The 16,508-nt window shown below is 39.6% G+C and overlaps 1 protein-coding gene across 1 annotated transcript in view; it reads left to right on the forward strand.

The window, feature by feature from the left end:
* Nucleotides 1–16,508, forward strand: part of grin2ab (glutamate receptor, ionotropic, N-methyl D-aspartate 2A, b) — a 105,332-nt gene that overhangs the window by 19,379 nt on the left and 69,445 nt on the right. The window contains exons 3-4 of the mRNA XM_028588581.1: nt 7,873–8,097; nt 8,282–8,440. Coding sequence (XP_028444382.1) covers nt 7,873–8,097; nt 8,282–8,440 — 384 coding nt within the window. The remainder of the gene's footprint in view (nt 1–7,872; nt 8,098–8,281; nt 8,441–16,508) is intronic.

A 16,508-nucleotide genomic window follows, 5' to 3' on the forward strand; every position in this document is an offset into this window, starting at 1 on the left:
TGGGTTTAGGAAAAGAACACAGGGAAAGGCTTTAGTAACAAAACACAAAACAGTGACAAAACACGGAAAATAACGACAAAAACACGCTTAGGACAACAATAAATGGTTGGGTTTAGGAAAGAAACATTGGGTAAGGCTTATTAAAAAAAAAAAAAAAAAAAAAAAAAAAAATGACTCGCAATTTAGGTCAATGGCGGCCGATTTGCATTGATATACACGCAAAAATGCGATTATGCGTCTTGATAACACGCAAAAACGGAATACAAATTGGCGTGTCATACATATGCCAATTCATGAGATTAGTCTGCAGGGTCGGTGATTTGTAGAGAGTGAAAGGCACCCTGAACCAAAATGGCTACCACAGCATTTTGCAGCGCCATGCAGTACCCTCTGGTATACGCCTAGTTGGTCAGGGGTTCATCCTACAGCAAGATAATGACCCAAAACATAAGTCCAAGCTATGCCAGAACTACCTTAGGAAAAAAGAACAAGATGGTAAGCTTAAAAACATGGAGTGGCCAGCACAGTCACCAGACTTAAACCCCATTGAGCTGGTTTGGGATGAACTGGACAGAAAAGTGAAAGCAAAGCAACCTACAAGTGCCACACATTTATGGGAACTTCTGCAACAGAGTTGGGAAGAACTTTCTGAAGAATATTTGATTTCCATTGTAGAAAGAATGCAACGAGTGTGTTCAGCTGTTAGGGTTAGGGTTAGGGGCTGTATTATGCATTTGCTGTTAGCTACAGTACTTAGGACAACACTAACTTTGCCAATGTTGTCAAGTTACATTGTTTAGCAAATCCAAAACCGACAGCATTAGACAACATAAAATTCACTTGATGTGCATGTTATTTGTTATGTTATGTGCAGCGGCCTGGAAGCGCAGTTTGCCTTTCATCTGAGACATAACTTGCGTGCGATCAGTGAAGTGTGCCTCTCTTCTTCATGCAAATGCATTTAAAGGAGGATTGCACACATAACACATTTCATAAAAGTGGTTGACTGCACATTCTGGTAAAGATTTTTTAAGGCTCACCTGATATTCAAGGGTCAGAATTACAAGAAAAAATGATTTGCCTCTACAATGTAGGTGCAGATTTGAAATGGTATAATAAAGGAAGGTTGTGTTGGGGGAGATGAAAATTAATAATCCTGCATTCTGTGGAAATCACCATGACAGCAGAAAAATGTGTAGGAGAGCTACAGTGAATTATTTAGAAATGAGAGTGACAGCTTCTTAGAAAGAAAAGTAGTGCAGTATAAAGAAGATAAAGAGGGTGGAGAGTTGTGGCTTTGTGATCATTTAATATGAGCTAATGCACTTCGGTGATTGCACACTTGACATCTAGTTGCAGTGGCATGTATTTTTTTTAAAGGCAATTTATATGCTTAATGACTATTGCATTGGTTTTACAAACCTTAAGATCATTTTATAGCATACATAACTACATTTTAATTTTTCTGGGCTTGATTTCTTTCAAGATTTATTACCCTATTGTATCCCCATTTTACAACTGAACTGCATCTTTGGAGATCTCGTTTATATGCAGAATGCACCTAAAAGACAGTCCCAGTTACTGTTAACCTACTGCTTTAGTAAATCATACGCTATTTAATGTAGATTGCAAGCTCAAATATGTACATAGGTCTGGCCCTGACACTTAGTTTGGAACTGGGTATTATGGGGATTAACAAACCAAATTGAAAAAAATGCTTTTGGATGGGGTGGCAAGACATTATTTTAGGGGAGGCAGCTGCTATCTTATTCTACCTTAGTGTCTGTGCAACAGCACACAAAAGAAATGATATAATGTAATATATTATTCAACCTTGACTGTAGAGAGATCACAGCCAACTGTTATCTCATATAATGCAATAGGCATTTGTTTGTTGTTTAAATGTTGAGGTGATGTTGGACTTTTTCTCTTGAAAGTTGCAGATAAGCAAACGTTAATTATAAAATAACTAGATTTAGAAATGACGATTTCTATGCGCTTTCTAAACAAAACGTTTTCAGTTTCAACAACACACTTCTCAGGTAGAACCATAACATTGTTGAAGCAAGGACACCACAACATCATCAAAGGATGATAAAAGGGAAAGCATGAGATTGGCATTCAAAGATGTACATGACTTTGTTACTAACTTGTTATTAAATATTTGGTATAAAAATACATTCACTTTAGTTGCTCGTTGTCCAGAAGCTCACCACTCCAATGGCATTTATTGCTGGCAAACCGTGTTGTTTTATTGTTTTAAAATGGCTACAATAGCATCCAAAGATCTAATTGTATGTTCTGCTTTCACATTAAGAAAAAGAAATAGCAGATAATTAGTTGGAAAAATAAAATAAAATAGGGAAACAAATGAGATAAGATATACTGTATATGAAACACTAGACACAGCAGTATCGGATTGGTCACACATGGTCTTCAAAAATCAAATATTTTTGGGAAAACCACATACATGAGAGGCTTTGCTTTGTATGATGGATGTAACAATTGTAGCATTGAAGCAATGCTCCATGCAAATAGATCTTCGCAAAAATAAAAAAATGATTGAGAGGAACGTGTTTAACATATACTGTAAATGGACAGTGGAAAAGTAGGTTGTGCTGCAGAAGTTTCAGAGTTTCTGCGGATGTTTTTTATACGTTTTTTGTCCACAGTGAAAACTGCTTAGCATTAAAATCCATTGAAACTGACTGAATGTTGTTGTTCATAAGGAAACTACAAACTTGTACAGCCTCATTTCAAGTCTACAAAGGTTGAGTGGTTGCTATTCAAAAGACAGATTGTGGGTGGAGTATCACTTTAAGATATTTTGGGGAAACATGGCCCACATACCGCGAGCCTAATTTGTGTTGTCATCTAGAGATACCATGTTGAGTTGCATGAATGGCGATGAATGAAAAAATGAAATTGTGGACCGATAGATTTAAGCAATTACACCCACATGAGCTTTATTTAATAGGAGTTAGGGCTAACATTGTTGAACCAAAAAATGTGCTTATATCCGAGGAAAATCCCTCTGGGTTGTGTTACACTGTGAAAAACCCGTCCTCTGATTCATTGTCACTGAGGCAGCTTGAGGGCCTCTTAATGCCAGCTACCATTTGAGCACAGGGTGTGCTTTGACAGAGGCATCATTTTAGCAAATTTAACTTAAAAATAAATAAATAAAGGAAATAATATTAGACTAATTTGCTGCTTGGAGGCAAATTTGTACAATTTAGTAAACATGTTTAGATGAGCACCAACAAAAGCTCCCTACGTTTTATTGCTGTGATCAGCTATTGAATACTAAAAGACATTTTAGAAGAGGTAACACCCTTGGCAAGATACTAGAGAATTATGCCGCTGAATATTATTAAATTATTAACATCTTGATTTTTTTTTAGTTTTATGGAAATATTGGCATAAATGCTAACACAGGGGGAAACAGTTCCCACAGGAGTCAGCGGATATGATTTTACGCACAAATGCAAATCCTGCAAGACAGCGGGAACACTCAGTGACCCAAAGTTTTCCAGCTATGTTAGACTTAGACTTAGACTTAGACTTCTCTTTATTGATCCCTTTGGGATGACTCCCGCAAGGAAATTAGATTTCCAGCAGCAGATTTTAGCATCTTACAAAACACTCTTTAAATAGAAAAAATATAGAAAAAATACAGTATAAGAATAACAATAAAACTTTTAGCTAAATATTTTTACAAAAATAAACAAACAGTAAAACAACAATAAACTACAGATAAATAAAGATAGATATATAGGTATATAGGACTGTGTATGGTATTGTGTTATTATACAGTTAATAAATAAATTACATTTAGCATAAATTAGCAGTTGACCATTTTGGAAGCTGTGACACAGTACACTTCGACTTCTTATAATGTTAGCCCTGATGCTAACTCCAGGGAAAGTTAGTGTAATCTGGTCCCATTGGTTGAAGCTGACACTAATTTCCTGGGACAGGAGTGTAGCGGTGTGTGATTTAGCGGCGTATGCTAAGTGCTGCTGGAGCTGCAGGCTAGTCTGTGGGCACCAGGGCAGAGAGAGCAAGCTGGGAAAGTACTGACTTGACTAACTGGCCTGATTAGACCGGGTGTGAGATGACATGGATCAGATACACACACTAACCCACCCAGAAAGACAGATTGGCAGAATTAGAGGGAAAGAGTTTAAAAAAAGAAATGCATAAGAGAAAATGATTAGCATACATGAATGCAAAGTAAGAAAATGAAAAGAGGGCAGGATGAAGAGATACAGAGACAGTGGGTTAATTTTGTGGACGTGATGTTTCCTCCTGGGGTGTTTTTCAGCTCTGCTGGACTGTGGTGGTGTAAGAAATTGGCTGAGATGCAACGTAGCATTCACATCATGGTTTCATTAGCTCTCATTCAGCCCAAGGCATTTCACACTGCATTTCCTCTACTCATCTGCTTCTCTTAGATCTGTACACATTACAGGAAAAGGTAACACAGAGTAAGCTAAAGTGGGAACAGGAGCTTAAACTCCTCTGTATTAGACCGGAATCCGGTTAGGATATAAAGTTGAAAGAAATGTTATTTTTCATCTCGGTGAATGTTATTGATTGATGCAGACACTTGTGTGCCTTTAGCGATTTGGAATGTTTCCCCTCATAGCCCCATGACTTGGGTAAATCAGATTACATTTATTCCTGGGTTATTTTATTCATTAATAGCTGGCACTTTACTTTGAACATTGCCTACAGGCATAGATTATGTTCAAATAAAGGCAGACAGGGGAAAAGAGATTTAGGGTGTCTCATGAAGCCCGATTAGCACTTTAGCAAAAATAAAGTTAGGTTTAACCCTGCTCTCCTAATGGTTGCCCACTTTTGAAAAGTGGAGGACAGAAAGAGGACAACTCCCAGTTTATGCCTATCATGTAATCTTTGGTTTTGCACTTGAGACTTGCACTAATAATTTGATTCAGGTCACATATCTGAGTCACACTGTTTTTTATCAAAGATAAATACAAGACACTCTTTGAGAAACCCGGCGGGTCGTTTTACAGCACTTACTGCGTTTTTCAAGACATGCTCAGAATACTCATGACTCTTGTATTCTGATGATCCAAAATATATTCTGTCCACAACACGGTGAAGTCGATTTTTAACTCGTTTCACAAGGTGTGACTCAACTTCTTTCAAGCAAACAAACATAGCAAAAAGTGGGAGTTCTTGCTTGTTCTCATAGGACACAAGGAAAATATGAACGTGTTATCATATACACAAAAATATGAAATAGTAGAAAATAAGATGATTTTAGATGATAGATGATTTTTTTTTTAGATAAAAATGATAAGGAGTTTCAGTTTTTGCAACAAATTAAGTTTCATCTTGTTACTTTTCTTTTAGCTTCATACCGTGCTCTCTTCCTATCATTATGCATGTACTGGTAGGCGATATGTTGTCAATCCCTCTGTGTAAACACACTTTGTGGGATTAGAAATCCTGAGAAAAGACTTTTTTACAGAGTTACTGTATAAACACCTTGAAGGCTGGTTATCTAGGATTACTTTTTATTTTTTGATAAGATTTAAGCAGCTCATGAAATAAGGACATATCAGTATTTTCTACCATGTCAGTTTGCGAACATATAAACACCTGACAACACAGTATTTACCCACTGACACACACACTGATGGCAGCGATTTGGGATTCAGTGTCTTGCTCAAGGACACTTTGACATGGGGACAGGATGAACCCGGGGACCGAACCACCAACCCTGTGATTGGTCTCCCTCGTGAGACACAACCACCCAACCTACACATGTTTTCCCTAGCTTTGTGGACGACTTAGGTGAATGCAAGGCTCCAGACTAACTTTTTGCCTTGGTTGCACTGGTGCGCCTAACTTTTTTTATTTAGGTGCACCAGCACAAAATGTAGGTGCACCCAATTTTTCTCGCGTCGTCGTTAACGCTGAATGGCGATACACGATATATAACTCTGTATTTTTTTACAAAGTCGGCTAAATGTTCAATTTTAAGTCAAAGCCACTTTTTACAAGCTCTTTTATTAAAACAGATTGTGATTAAAATAAAATGCAAAGACAGGGTTTCCTTTACCAGTTTAAAAATATAGGCTACAGCTGCAACACATGTAAATGAAAGTTATCTGAAATAAATAGCCTAGGATATATTAAAATATATATATATATATATATATATATATATATATATATATATATATATATATATATATATATATATATATATGAGAAAGCTCCTTCACTTGTTTTTAACAACAATAACAGACTGATTAAAAGAGAAAGATGACACCCGGATTGCTCAGTTGGTATATATAGAGGTTCGACTCCGACCTGCTGCCCTTTCCTGCATGTCATTCCCCCCTCTCTCTCCTGCTGCCCTTTCCTGCATGTCATTCCCCCCTCTCTCTCCCCTTTCATGTCTTCAGCTTTCCTATCAAAATAAAGGCCGAAATCTTAAAAAAAATAAAAATAAAAACAGACAGAAAGAGGGAGAGAGGGGGAGTGTGATGGACTGAAGCATATTCTACTCACAGAGTGATGGCTGACTCATTATGAATGGGTCCAGCACGGGTCAAATGCGCTTTGGCGGGTCAGCGGCGTTACACACGTCTTGTGTAGGCTATGAAATGTCTGCATCGTCACTGTGCTGCATTTTTATGAACTATGATAATGTGGCCATGGGTCACATCTCTCGCCCAGATCCAGCATGCTCCGTCTTAAATGCTATTACTCAACGAACTGAAGTTAGTTGCATTCAATAACTTCTAATGTGTTTTTTGCCGTGGCGGCCGCAATAACAGAGAGTTACCAGCGGAAACACTGGTACCAATACAGGTTTACCTCTATAGAGCAATATAACAATATAGAGCTGTGTTAACAATTAAAACTGTAGACAAATGTCAGCAGCTTGGACCGGCGGCGCTGTGTCTCTCCATGTTGCAAGGGAGCCGTGTGTGAGTGAATTGGGGCGGGGCTGCGCGGAGGAGAGATCCAAACACAGGCACGGCTTTCCAGAAGGAATGGGTCATGTAACGCAACATTAAACCATATCAATATAAACGACATCGCTTAGTTCGTGGAGAGGCAGCGGATGCGAGGACGTTAGGTGCACCGGTGCGACTTAGGAAACATCTTAGTCGCACCCTTACAAATTTTGGTCGCATGTGCGACCAAATTGGTTGCACTCTAGAGCCCTGGAATGTGTTTTGCGGGGGGTTTAGGCTTCATTCCTCAAGAAAATGTTACGTTTTTCATTAAAAAGAAATCAATTTCCTCATACATTTTGTGTCTCTTTGTGGGTTTTTGCGTCTCTTTTAAGTCGTCTCTTTTTGGTCATTTTTGTTTTCTTTGGGGTTGTTTTGGGTCTTGGTTTGTGGTCATTTGGCGTCTATTTGTAGTTGGTTTGTGTCCCTTTTGTGGTAGTTTTGCATCTCTTATTCCCATCATTTTTAACCATTATTATCACCATATCTGTGTCTAAAACATTGGAAAAGCTCAAGCAGATAATAATTAAATAACACTCAAAAAGCTTAAAGACATAACTTGCTAAAGAAATCCAACTACAATCATTAGATCTGAGAAAAGTCTTTTAGTTACATTCATTCGGCTTAGGTGCTGACCAAAACGGCTCAGGTGCTGCACCTAATCCACAACACTGGCAGGGAAAATCCTGATACAGAATGTCTTACCTGCACCTGTGACAGGCTGCTCATAGCAGGCAGAAAACTTTCAAGGTAAAGAAATATTGTTACAGCCTTAGTATATGAGCTTTGTAACATAAATTCAGGATTGACAAAGTGTCACAGTTTCTTTGGGTTAATTTTTTGGTGTTTGTGTGTGTGTTTTCAGGGTATGATGGGTGTAGTAGGCTGGCTGTTGCTCCTACTCTCCCAGATGATGGTGCCTGTGGCGTCCCAGAAGCCTCCAGGTCTCAGTGTGGGTGTGATCATGGGCCAGACGCGATACATTTCCGATCAGGATCTCCGCCCATCTCGGCGCCCTGATGATGCCCTTGACGTTTCCGTGGTGATACTGAGGATCAACCAGACAGACCCAAAGTCTGTGATTACACAGGTGAGAAATACTGCGTAGGTTCACCAATATTAAACACATACACATGCTGTTTATAACACACGCACACACACACACACACACACACACACACACACACACACACACACACACACACACACACACACACACACACACACACAAAAAATCTTGTTTGACACCTGAGTTTGTTTCACTGTGTCCCAAGGTGTGTGAGCTTCTGTCACGCACTCGTCTCCATGGCCTTGTGTTTGCCGATGGCACGGATCAGGAGGCCATTGCCCAGATCCTTGACTTCCTCTCCGTTCAGACGCAACTTCCAGTCCTGGGAGTCCACGGAGGCTCCTCTATGATTATGGCTGACAAGGTGAGTGACCGTGACATACAAAACCTACTCCTGCTTTCTTTGGATACACAGTGTTTGTGTTTTTGGAGATTAGGGAGTTGTAACCCCTCCTGGATTACCTACAGGTGGAGCTGTCTCCACCTGTAGGTGGTTTAGGTCTTACCTATCAGGGAGGGAACAATTGGTGGTATTAGGGGGAGTACTGTCTGCCCCTATTGTAGTTGAATGTGGCGTTCCACAAGGAAGTACTGTATACTCGGGCCATCCTTATTTTTAACATACATTAATGATATGGTAGACTCCTGTTCATGTGAACTATTTTTGTACGCTGATGACTCGGCACTTTTAATGTCTCATAAACAACAATCCACACTAGAGACTACCCTGAGCTCAGAGCTATCTTCTGTAAACAACTGGCTGATTGACAATATGCTGTCACTACATTTTTGTAAGACAGAGGCCATCTTGTTCGGTTCAAAATACAGATTGAACAGATGCTCGGAATTTAGGGTCATTTTGAATAATGTTGTGGTCAGTGCAAAAACGTCAGTAAAATACCTGGGTTGCATCCTAGAAAACAACTTGGATGGCAGGAATATGGCCAATAAGGTTTTGAGTAAAGTCACTGGGCTCACAAAGTTTTTAGTTAGAAATTCTAAATTTTTAGAACGGTCAACAATGATCATCTTAGCTAATTAAGCCTTAATTTTAAATCACTTTGAATATGCATGTACCTCCTGGTTTGAAGGCCTAACAAATATACTCAAAGGGAGGCTGCAAACAGCACAGAATAAATTAATAAGAGTAATTCTGAATTTGGGCCATAGGTCTTACATAGGTAGGTCACAATTTGTTGAGCTTAACTGGCTCCCTGTGGAGTCTCGTGTTACTATGTTAAGACTGACCATGATTCAGAAAATATTTGGTAGTGTCCCAATTTTTTTGTCGTGTCTTATAACTAAGGTAAAGGAAACACACAATATTAATACTTGTGGCAGCATATCTGACCTGTGTCCTTTTTAATTTAAGACAGTGTTAGGGAAAGGAACATTTGCCTATATAGGGGCAGTTCAGTGGAACAAGTTAGATCTTCATATTAAAGTCATTTCCAGCCTGAACTCTTTTAAAAAGAGCATCAAGGTCTGGTTACTAGAAAGGGTTGCGGAATATATTAAAGGGCAAGTTACTATTTTTATTTCTTTAAGAAAAATGTTTTTATGTTATGTCATTGAGTATCTTGTCTTGTCCTGATGTGTGTTGAGGACCACAATGGAAATAAGTCTTGGACTTTATTGTGTTTTTATCCACGATTGTATTTGATTTCCTTTTATCATGTGTAAGGCACTCTCTTACAATTAAATAAATCAAATCAAATCAAATCAAAATCCTCTCAGACACCTTTGAACCTACACTTTTTTCAGATGTCCTGGCACATGAGCAATTAGGTTCGTCACTGCTTTCCATTTACAGACTTGGTATTTAGAAAGCTACTCCACCTAAAAAAATGCAGCTCACAATTCATAATCCGTTAGGCAACGGCATGAAAAATTACATATATATATATATACAGTGAGGAAAATAAGTATTTGAACACCCTGCTATTTTGCAAGTTCTCCCACTTGGAAATCATGGAGGGCTCTGAAATTGTCATCGTAGGCGCATGTCCACTGTGAGACACATAATCTAAAAAAAAAAATTCAAGATCTCACCTCGTGGGGTCTCAATGATCCTAAGAAAGGTGAGAAATCAGCCCAGAACTACACGGGAGGAGCTGGTCAATGACCTGAAAAGAGCTGGGACCACCGTTTCCAAGGTTACTGTTGGTAATACACTGTATTAACGAGAGGATGACCGGGGCCATGTATTGCGAGATTTTGGGGAACAACCTCCTTCCCTCAGTTATGTCTTCCAACATGACAATGACCCGAAGCACACAGCCAGGATAACCAAGGAGTGGCTCTGTAAGAAGCATATCAAGGTTCTGGCGTGGCCTAGCCAGTCTCCAGACCTAAACCCAATAGAGAATCTTTGGAGTAGATTTTTTCCCCATAGCAGACCATTCCACATTCAGAATCAAATAATCCAAATGACATAAAATTTCCAGCTCAAACTCCGTGTTTCTCAGCGACAGCCCAGAAACCTGACTGATCTAGAGAAGATCTGTGTGAAGGAGTGGGCCAAAATCCCTCCTGCAGTGTGTGCAAACTTGGTGAAAAACTACAGGAAACGTTTGACCTCTGTACTTGCAAACAAATGCTACTGTACCAAATATTAACATTGATTTTCTCAGGTGTTCAAATACTTATTTGCAGCTGTATCATACAAATAAATAGTTAAAAAATCATGCATTGTGGTTTCTGGTTTCTGGTTTTTTGATTATGTCTCTCACAGTGGACATGCACCTACGATGACAATTGCAGACCCCTCCATGATTTCTAAGTAGGAGAACTTGCAAAATAGCAGGGTGTTCAAATACCTATTTTCCTCACTGTAAACTGTCCGATGATGTTGTAGTCAGCATGTTGTAGATTAGAAAATGACATGCTGGGAGGTTTTGGAAGCTTGTTTGTGCTATCACTGTTGCTCTGTTGGATTAATTTTTAAGTATAGATTAGAAACACTGCCAACGCACTGAATTGATGGCTGGTATCACCCTCAGCATCTTTGTTAATTAGCCTTTTGAAAGGTTACATAGTTCACATTTAAAAGTACAGTATTCATAAGGTCAGAAGTATTTGCATAAAGCATGCAGCATCTTCTGGAACATCATTTATATTTCAAGAGATAATCAAACATTGCTTAAAATATGTAACAATGCATTTTCTGCTTGGTCTAAAAGTGGCCATGCAAAGCCAAAAAGAAAAGAAAAAAAGAACGCATATCACGTCAGCTGCTCAGTGGGATGCCAGATAAATAGATTCCCAGTTTTAAAAAGGCAAAAGAGAAGATATCTTTTAAAATTGGATTTTTATTTTTTATTTTGGTGTGATGCTTCGAAAAGTTAGGGATGAACATCTCTTTCTTAGTTGAATTCTCTCTCTGGTACTACACTCTGTAGACCTTGCTAACCGACAAACAGACTGAAAAAGCTTTGATAAAAACACAACTGGTTCTTTAGCTTTTAAATCTCTCAGGGCACAGCAACCAAAACACAGGAACCAATAACTGCAGTAATACGGCAGCTTTTTGAAGTAGTTGTTGATGGGGGATGCTGTGTGTGTGTGTGTGTGTGTGTGTGTGTGTGTGTGTGTGTGTGTGTGTGTGTGTGTGTGTGTGTGAGAGATAAGACAAAAAAAGAGAGAGGAAGGTAAGAGAGTTGATAGTTGGCTCATAGGTTAGGGGGAGTGGAGTTGCAACATGAAGGTCACTGGCTTGAACCTCCCACTGACATAATGATAGGGAAAATAAATGTAATGTGCTTTTCCCACCTTCAATCGTTGCCATTAAACGAGGTACTTAACCCCCAACTGCTCTAATTGAACTGCCGAGTGGCCAAAAGTACAAAAGTGTGGTCATTCTCGGCAGTTCCCATGTGTGAGCGTGAGTGTGTGTACCCTGTAACTAACCAGCCCCCTGCAACTTTTCCTGCAGGCCTGTCCTGTAAATAGAAAAGTATTCCTGCGTGGTTTAAATTAGGTGCAAGAGCAGCCCACTGGCAGGCAAGTACGGAGGCTCAGTGAGTCAACAAATCATTGCAAAGTAGTGTTGGTAGATGGGGATTTTTTCTTAAGTTCTGATGTTTGTGGTCGTTGTAGTTCTCATTTATCTGCACCTGCCAGAAGGACAGTTTAAATATGTGGGGAAAATGTGTAAGAGGATATTGATGATTTTACTCCCCTGCTTACCATGGGTCTACGGATTGTTTTTATTAGGTGTTGATTATTTTTGGATTAATACATGGATTGTTTAGTCTATACAATGCTACAAAATGGTAAAAACTGCTCATGGATGATGATATATGGGAATCAACTGCAGGAAACACATTTACTTTTAATTAAAAAATGCTAGACAGGCTTTATTGATAGACAAGGTGGGATTAAACTCTCCATAATCTATTAAATGTAATAAAGGAATTGGTACATGTCCACACAATTTCCCAGTTCCAAAAGTGACATCTTAAAAATGTTTTTTATTTTTTGTCTGACCAACACTCCAAAACCCAAAGATATTAAATTCATAATGATATAAAACAGATGAAACCAGCAAAGTGTCACATGTGACAGCAGATGTCTGGCATTTATTTCTTTATAAATGACTTAAAGGACTGATCAAAATAGTGGCAATTATTTTTCATTTGATTGACTAATTGATTGATGAATGACTCGTTTCAGCACCAGTCATGATGCTGTGCTATAGCATGTTTCTATCTCGCCTGGTGACAAAGCGAAACAAGGCCATTATGGAGGTGATGAGAGCTCTAAGTGAGGTTGACAGTGAGCTTGACACTCACACTGTGAGGGTGATTTCATCACACTGACCCTCTAGCACTGCTGTCAGCTATATTTGGTCTCAATGATTTCAGAATATGATACACATGTAAACCGCAATGGTGTGAATAGTTGGAATAAAAAGGAAAAAAACAAAACACATTTTGCTATGAAAAAAAAAACTGACTTCATGTAATACTTATTGGCTGTTACCCTCATAGCTGCTGTCAGTGGTTTGATGGTAATCTGGAGGATTGAATAAAATCCCAGTGGGCTGGTAACAATTCAGCCTGATTACTGTAGGCTAACAAACAATATTGTGCTTTTTGCAGCGTGAGCAGCAGTAGCGTTTTTTGGCACGGGCGACGCAGGCAGCCGCCTAGGGCGGCATTTTTTCATGACGCATGGGGCACGAGCACTTAAAAAAAAAAATATATATATATATATATATATATATATATATATATATATATATCCTCTGCGCTGCGAAGCCTGAAGTCTATGGTAGAAGTGAAAAATGAGTATCTTATCTCCTGTTACCTTGGTTATCTTGGCTTGGTGCAGTAGCAGTCTACACATGATGTTTTAGATGGAGAACAAAAACAGAAAGAAAAAGATTGTGCCAAGAAAATACAGAAAAAGCACTTGAGCAGGCAGGCAAGTGCTCCAAATAAATGAATATACGTGGAGGTGGGCAGTGCGAGTGTGAAATACTTGGTGTTAAAGCAGCACTAAGCTGCAAAGATGCAAACTTAACTGTCATGATTATGTCACATTTCATGTAAAGGCTTTCTCCAGTCATTTTTATCAGCAGCTGGCCACATAGACATCATCTATCTAGCTATCACATAAACAGGAGCAGTCATTGCAGGCCTCCTAAAAACTGTGATAAACAAGATTGTGGAGACCAGTAACTTACTGCAATGATGCTCCTCAGGTTTTTAGAAAGGACGTCAAGATTTTGAATTTACACACAGTGTGATTTCTGAGCTCAGTTTTTTCAAAGTTGTTTATCCCAGAAGCAAGACTAATTCAAACTGCTTTTCAGTTGAGGATAGATGTCTTTATTCCACCCCAATTTGACTAGCCCGAACAAGTCAAAGAATCATCCATTTGTGTTGTGCCAAACCCATTTTCTTTCCTATATGAAAACAAAAGGATCGATGTCACAACGGGTCCAACCTCTCTCCCTGTCCCTCTCTCTTTCAATCTTCCTTGGGCTCTACCTCCTCCTCATCCCCTATAATGCATGTCAGTGTGGAGCAGTCAGGAATAATCTGCGGAAAGTTGGATGATGTGCTGTGAGATGAGAGACACAGGACTGATGTGAAGAGAGAGCATGTGTAAGCCCAGGAGAGGAACAGGATTAGTTTGGAATGTTGTACTTCCATTACAGAGGGACCGCTTTGGGAAATAAGAAATGTTGTTGGCTTTACCTCATCCCCCATATGCGCTCACTCATTCCCCGCCAACCTTGTTCAGCTTGTCTTTTGACTTCCTACTTCTTGGTGTGTGGGGGTTGGATGGTCATAGTGCGTAGCGTATGAACACGAACATGCTGAAATGGAAGGTTGTGAATTAAACATGCATGTTCTTTCTGCTTTGCTCTGCCACTGTGGTGGGATGCTACCCTTGGTGTCTGTGTGTGTGTGTGTGCATGTGTGTGTGTGTGTGTGTGTGTGTGTGTGTGTGTGCGGCGTGCGCATGTGTGACTGTGTGTCCCAGGCAGGGATGTCCCATATCAGTAGGGGCCATTTGGCCAGGTTCTCTGCTGAGTCGCTTTAATATTTAACACCTGCTCCCCTCACCTGCTGTCACTTGCAGAAGATACAGTACACTGCTGTGTCACTCTCACTCACAAAGTCCTTTCCCACTTTCACCTCCCATTTTTTTCTCCTGCTCTGTAGCTTTTACTTCATTTGTGTCTCCCGGTCTCCTCCAGCCCTATGTCTCTGTCCTGTTTCTATATTTCTCCTTATCCCCGACATCTCTATTCCCACTGCCACCCCATCCTTCTTTCCTGTCTTTTCCTTTTGCCATGTCTCTCAGTCTTCTCATTTTCTCTCCCGCGCTCTTGCATCCACTGTTGTTATTCTCTGGTGGCTCAGGTTCTGAGAGGAACAGTAAGCTATGTTAGAAGGCTTTTTCGGAAATCTTGCTAGCCTTGAACCCCTGTGACACAAGATGATGGGTTTGTGTGTCTGTGTGAGAGAGAAAGAAGCTGAGTTAATATGGTTACTATGGTGACTAAACCAGACTACAGCATTTAGTTCTGTTCTGCCTGCTGCTAAGGTTCTCTGGCTGCGTTTACGCCACAGGAATCCATGCCCAGTTCCTTCTAGCTTAGCTGGGCACCACACTCAACACAACTGGCGGTTGATGAGAAAGGCAGTGAGAGATCATGTCCTTGTCACTGATCAAGTATTCTCGCTTTGCCAGACCTTCCTCCACGGCGCTACGAAGGAGGGTCTGGCTAGTCCACACAGCATTCCGGGATGGGAGAAAAATGGATACGGATACGGATGTACAAGAAGGTGAACGTTAGCACGCTCCAAAATGTAGCAAACTGCCGCCATAACAACACAAAGCAAATTGTCAATGCACTGCAACAATGATGATGAAAACATTAATGTAATTTATTTGACGACAAAGTCCTAACAATATCAACTTACCCGGAGGAACGTCGTAGTAGTTTCTGCCAACCGTCTCAATTTGAAAAGTCTTCTTCACCATCTTCATGTAGTTTAACAGCGGTTGGCATTCATAAGTGTTGCATTACCGCCATCTATTGGAGAGCACTGGGATTGTCACTTGAGACACAAATTGTTTTGTGACAACAGCGGTGCGGAAAAACAGTCTCAAAAGTACCCACACAAAAGAAGATTTACAAATATATTTATTGTACGGACAGAGATACACATTTGCGGATACAAATCGCTCTGCATGCATTTTTGCATTGTTTTTCACAAGTCACAAATTAGAGGCACAGATACAACACAGATTTGCGGATACAAATCACTCTGCATTCATTTGTGCATTGTGTTTTACAAGTCGCAAATACTTAGGAGACTGTTTCAGCACCATACAAGTCCACACTACGTTTCTACGTACGTACTTTTTTTTGTACAATTGAGATGTACCTTGTTAATTTAGAGATGCTATCTCTTGCCAAGAAATCCAAAAAGCATATTTCCAAAAACGTTGAACTATTTCTTTAATGCCAACACCTATATTGAGTGATCGGCGATATTGGCGTTTATTGATCTAAGTGACGTAATAGGCAACATAAAGTTAACAGAAGCAATAACTTTACTGCCACACATCCCCATGACCATGGACAACATGTTTTCCAAAAACTTTATTTTCTCTGCACTGAAACAAAAAGCAGGAGTTTTCAGATGTATCCACACATCTGTTTAGTGAAATCAAAGATGCTGGCTTAGTGCAGAGGGACAAAATGTAAAGAAAAAGATGTTTCTTTAAATATAGTCAGCTAAGTGGGTACTCTCTGGTTGGTTGAAGCACCTATTTAGGGAGGTAAAGAAATACAGAATATACAGTTTAAACAAACCCATATTGTGGGTCATATGGTGGTTACCCTTGAAACAGCCGGCATTATACTGTATGCATGAATATCACATAGACTTGGTAAACAGACATTG

The sequence above is a fragment of the Perca flavescens genome, chromosome 2, assembly GCF_004354835.1.
Source record: "Perca flavescens isolate YP-PL-M2 chromosome 2, PFLA_1.0, whole genome shotgun sequence".
NCBI classification, from domain to species: Eukaryota; Metazoa; Chordata; class Actinopteri; order Perciformes; family Percidae; genus Perca; species Perca flavescens.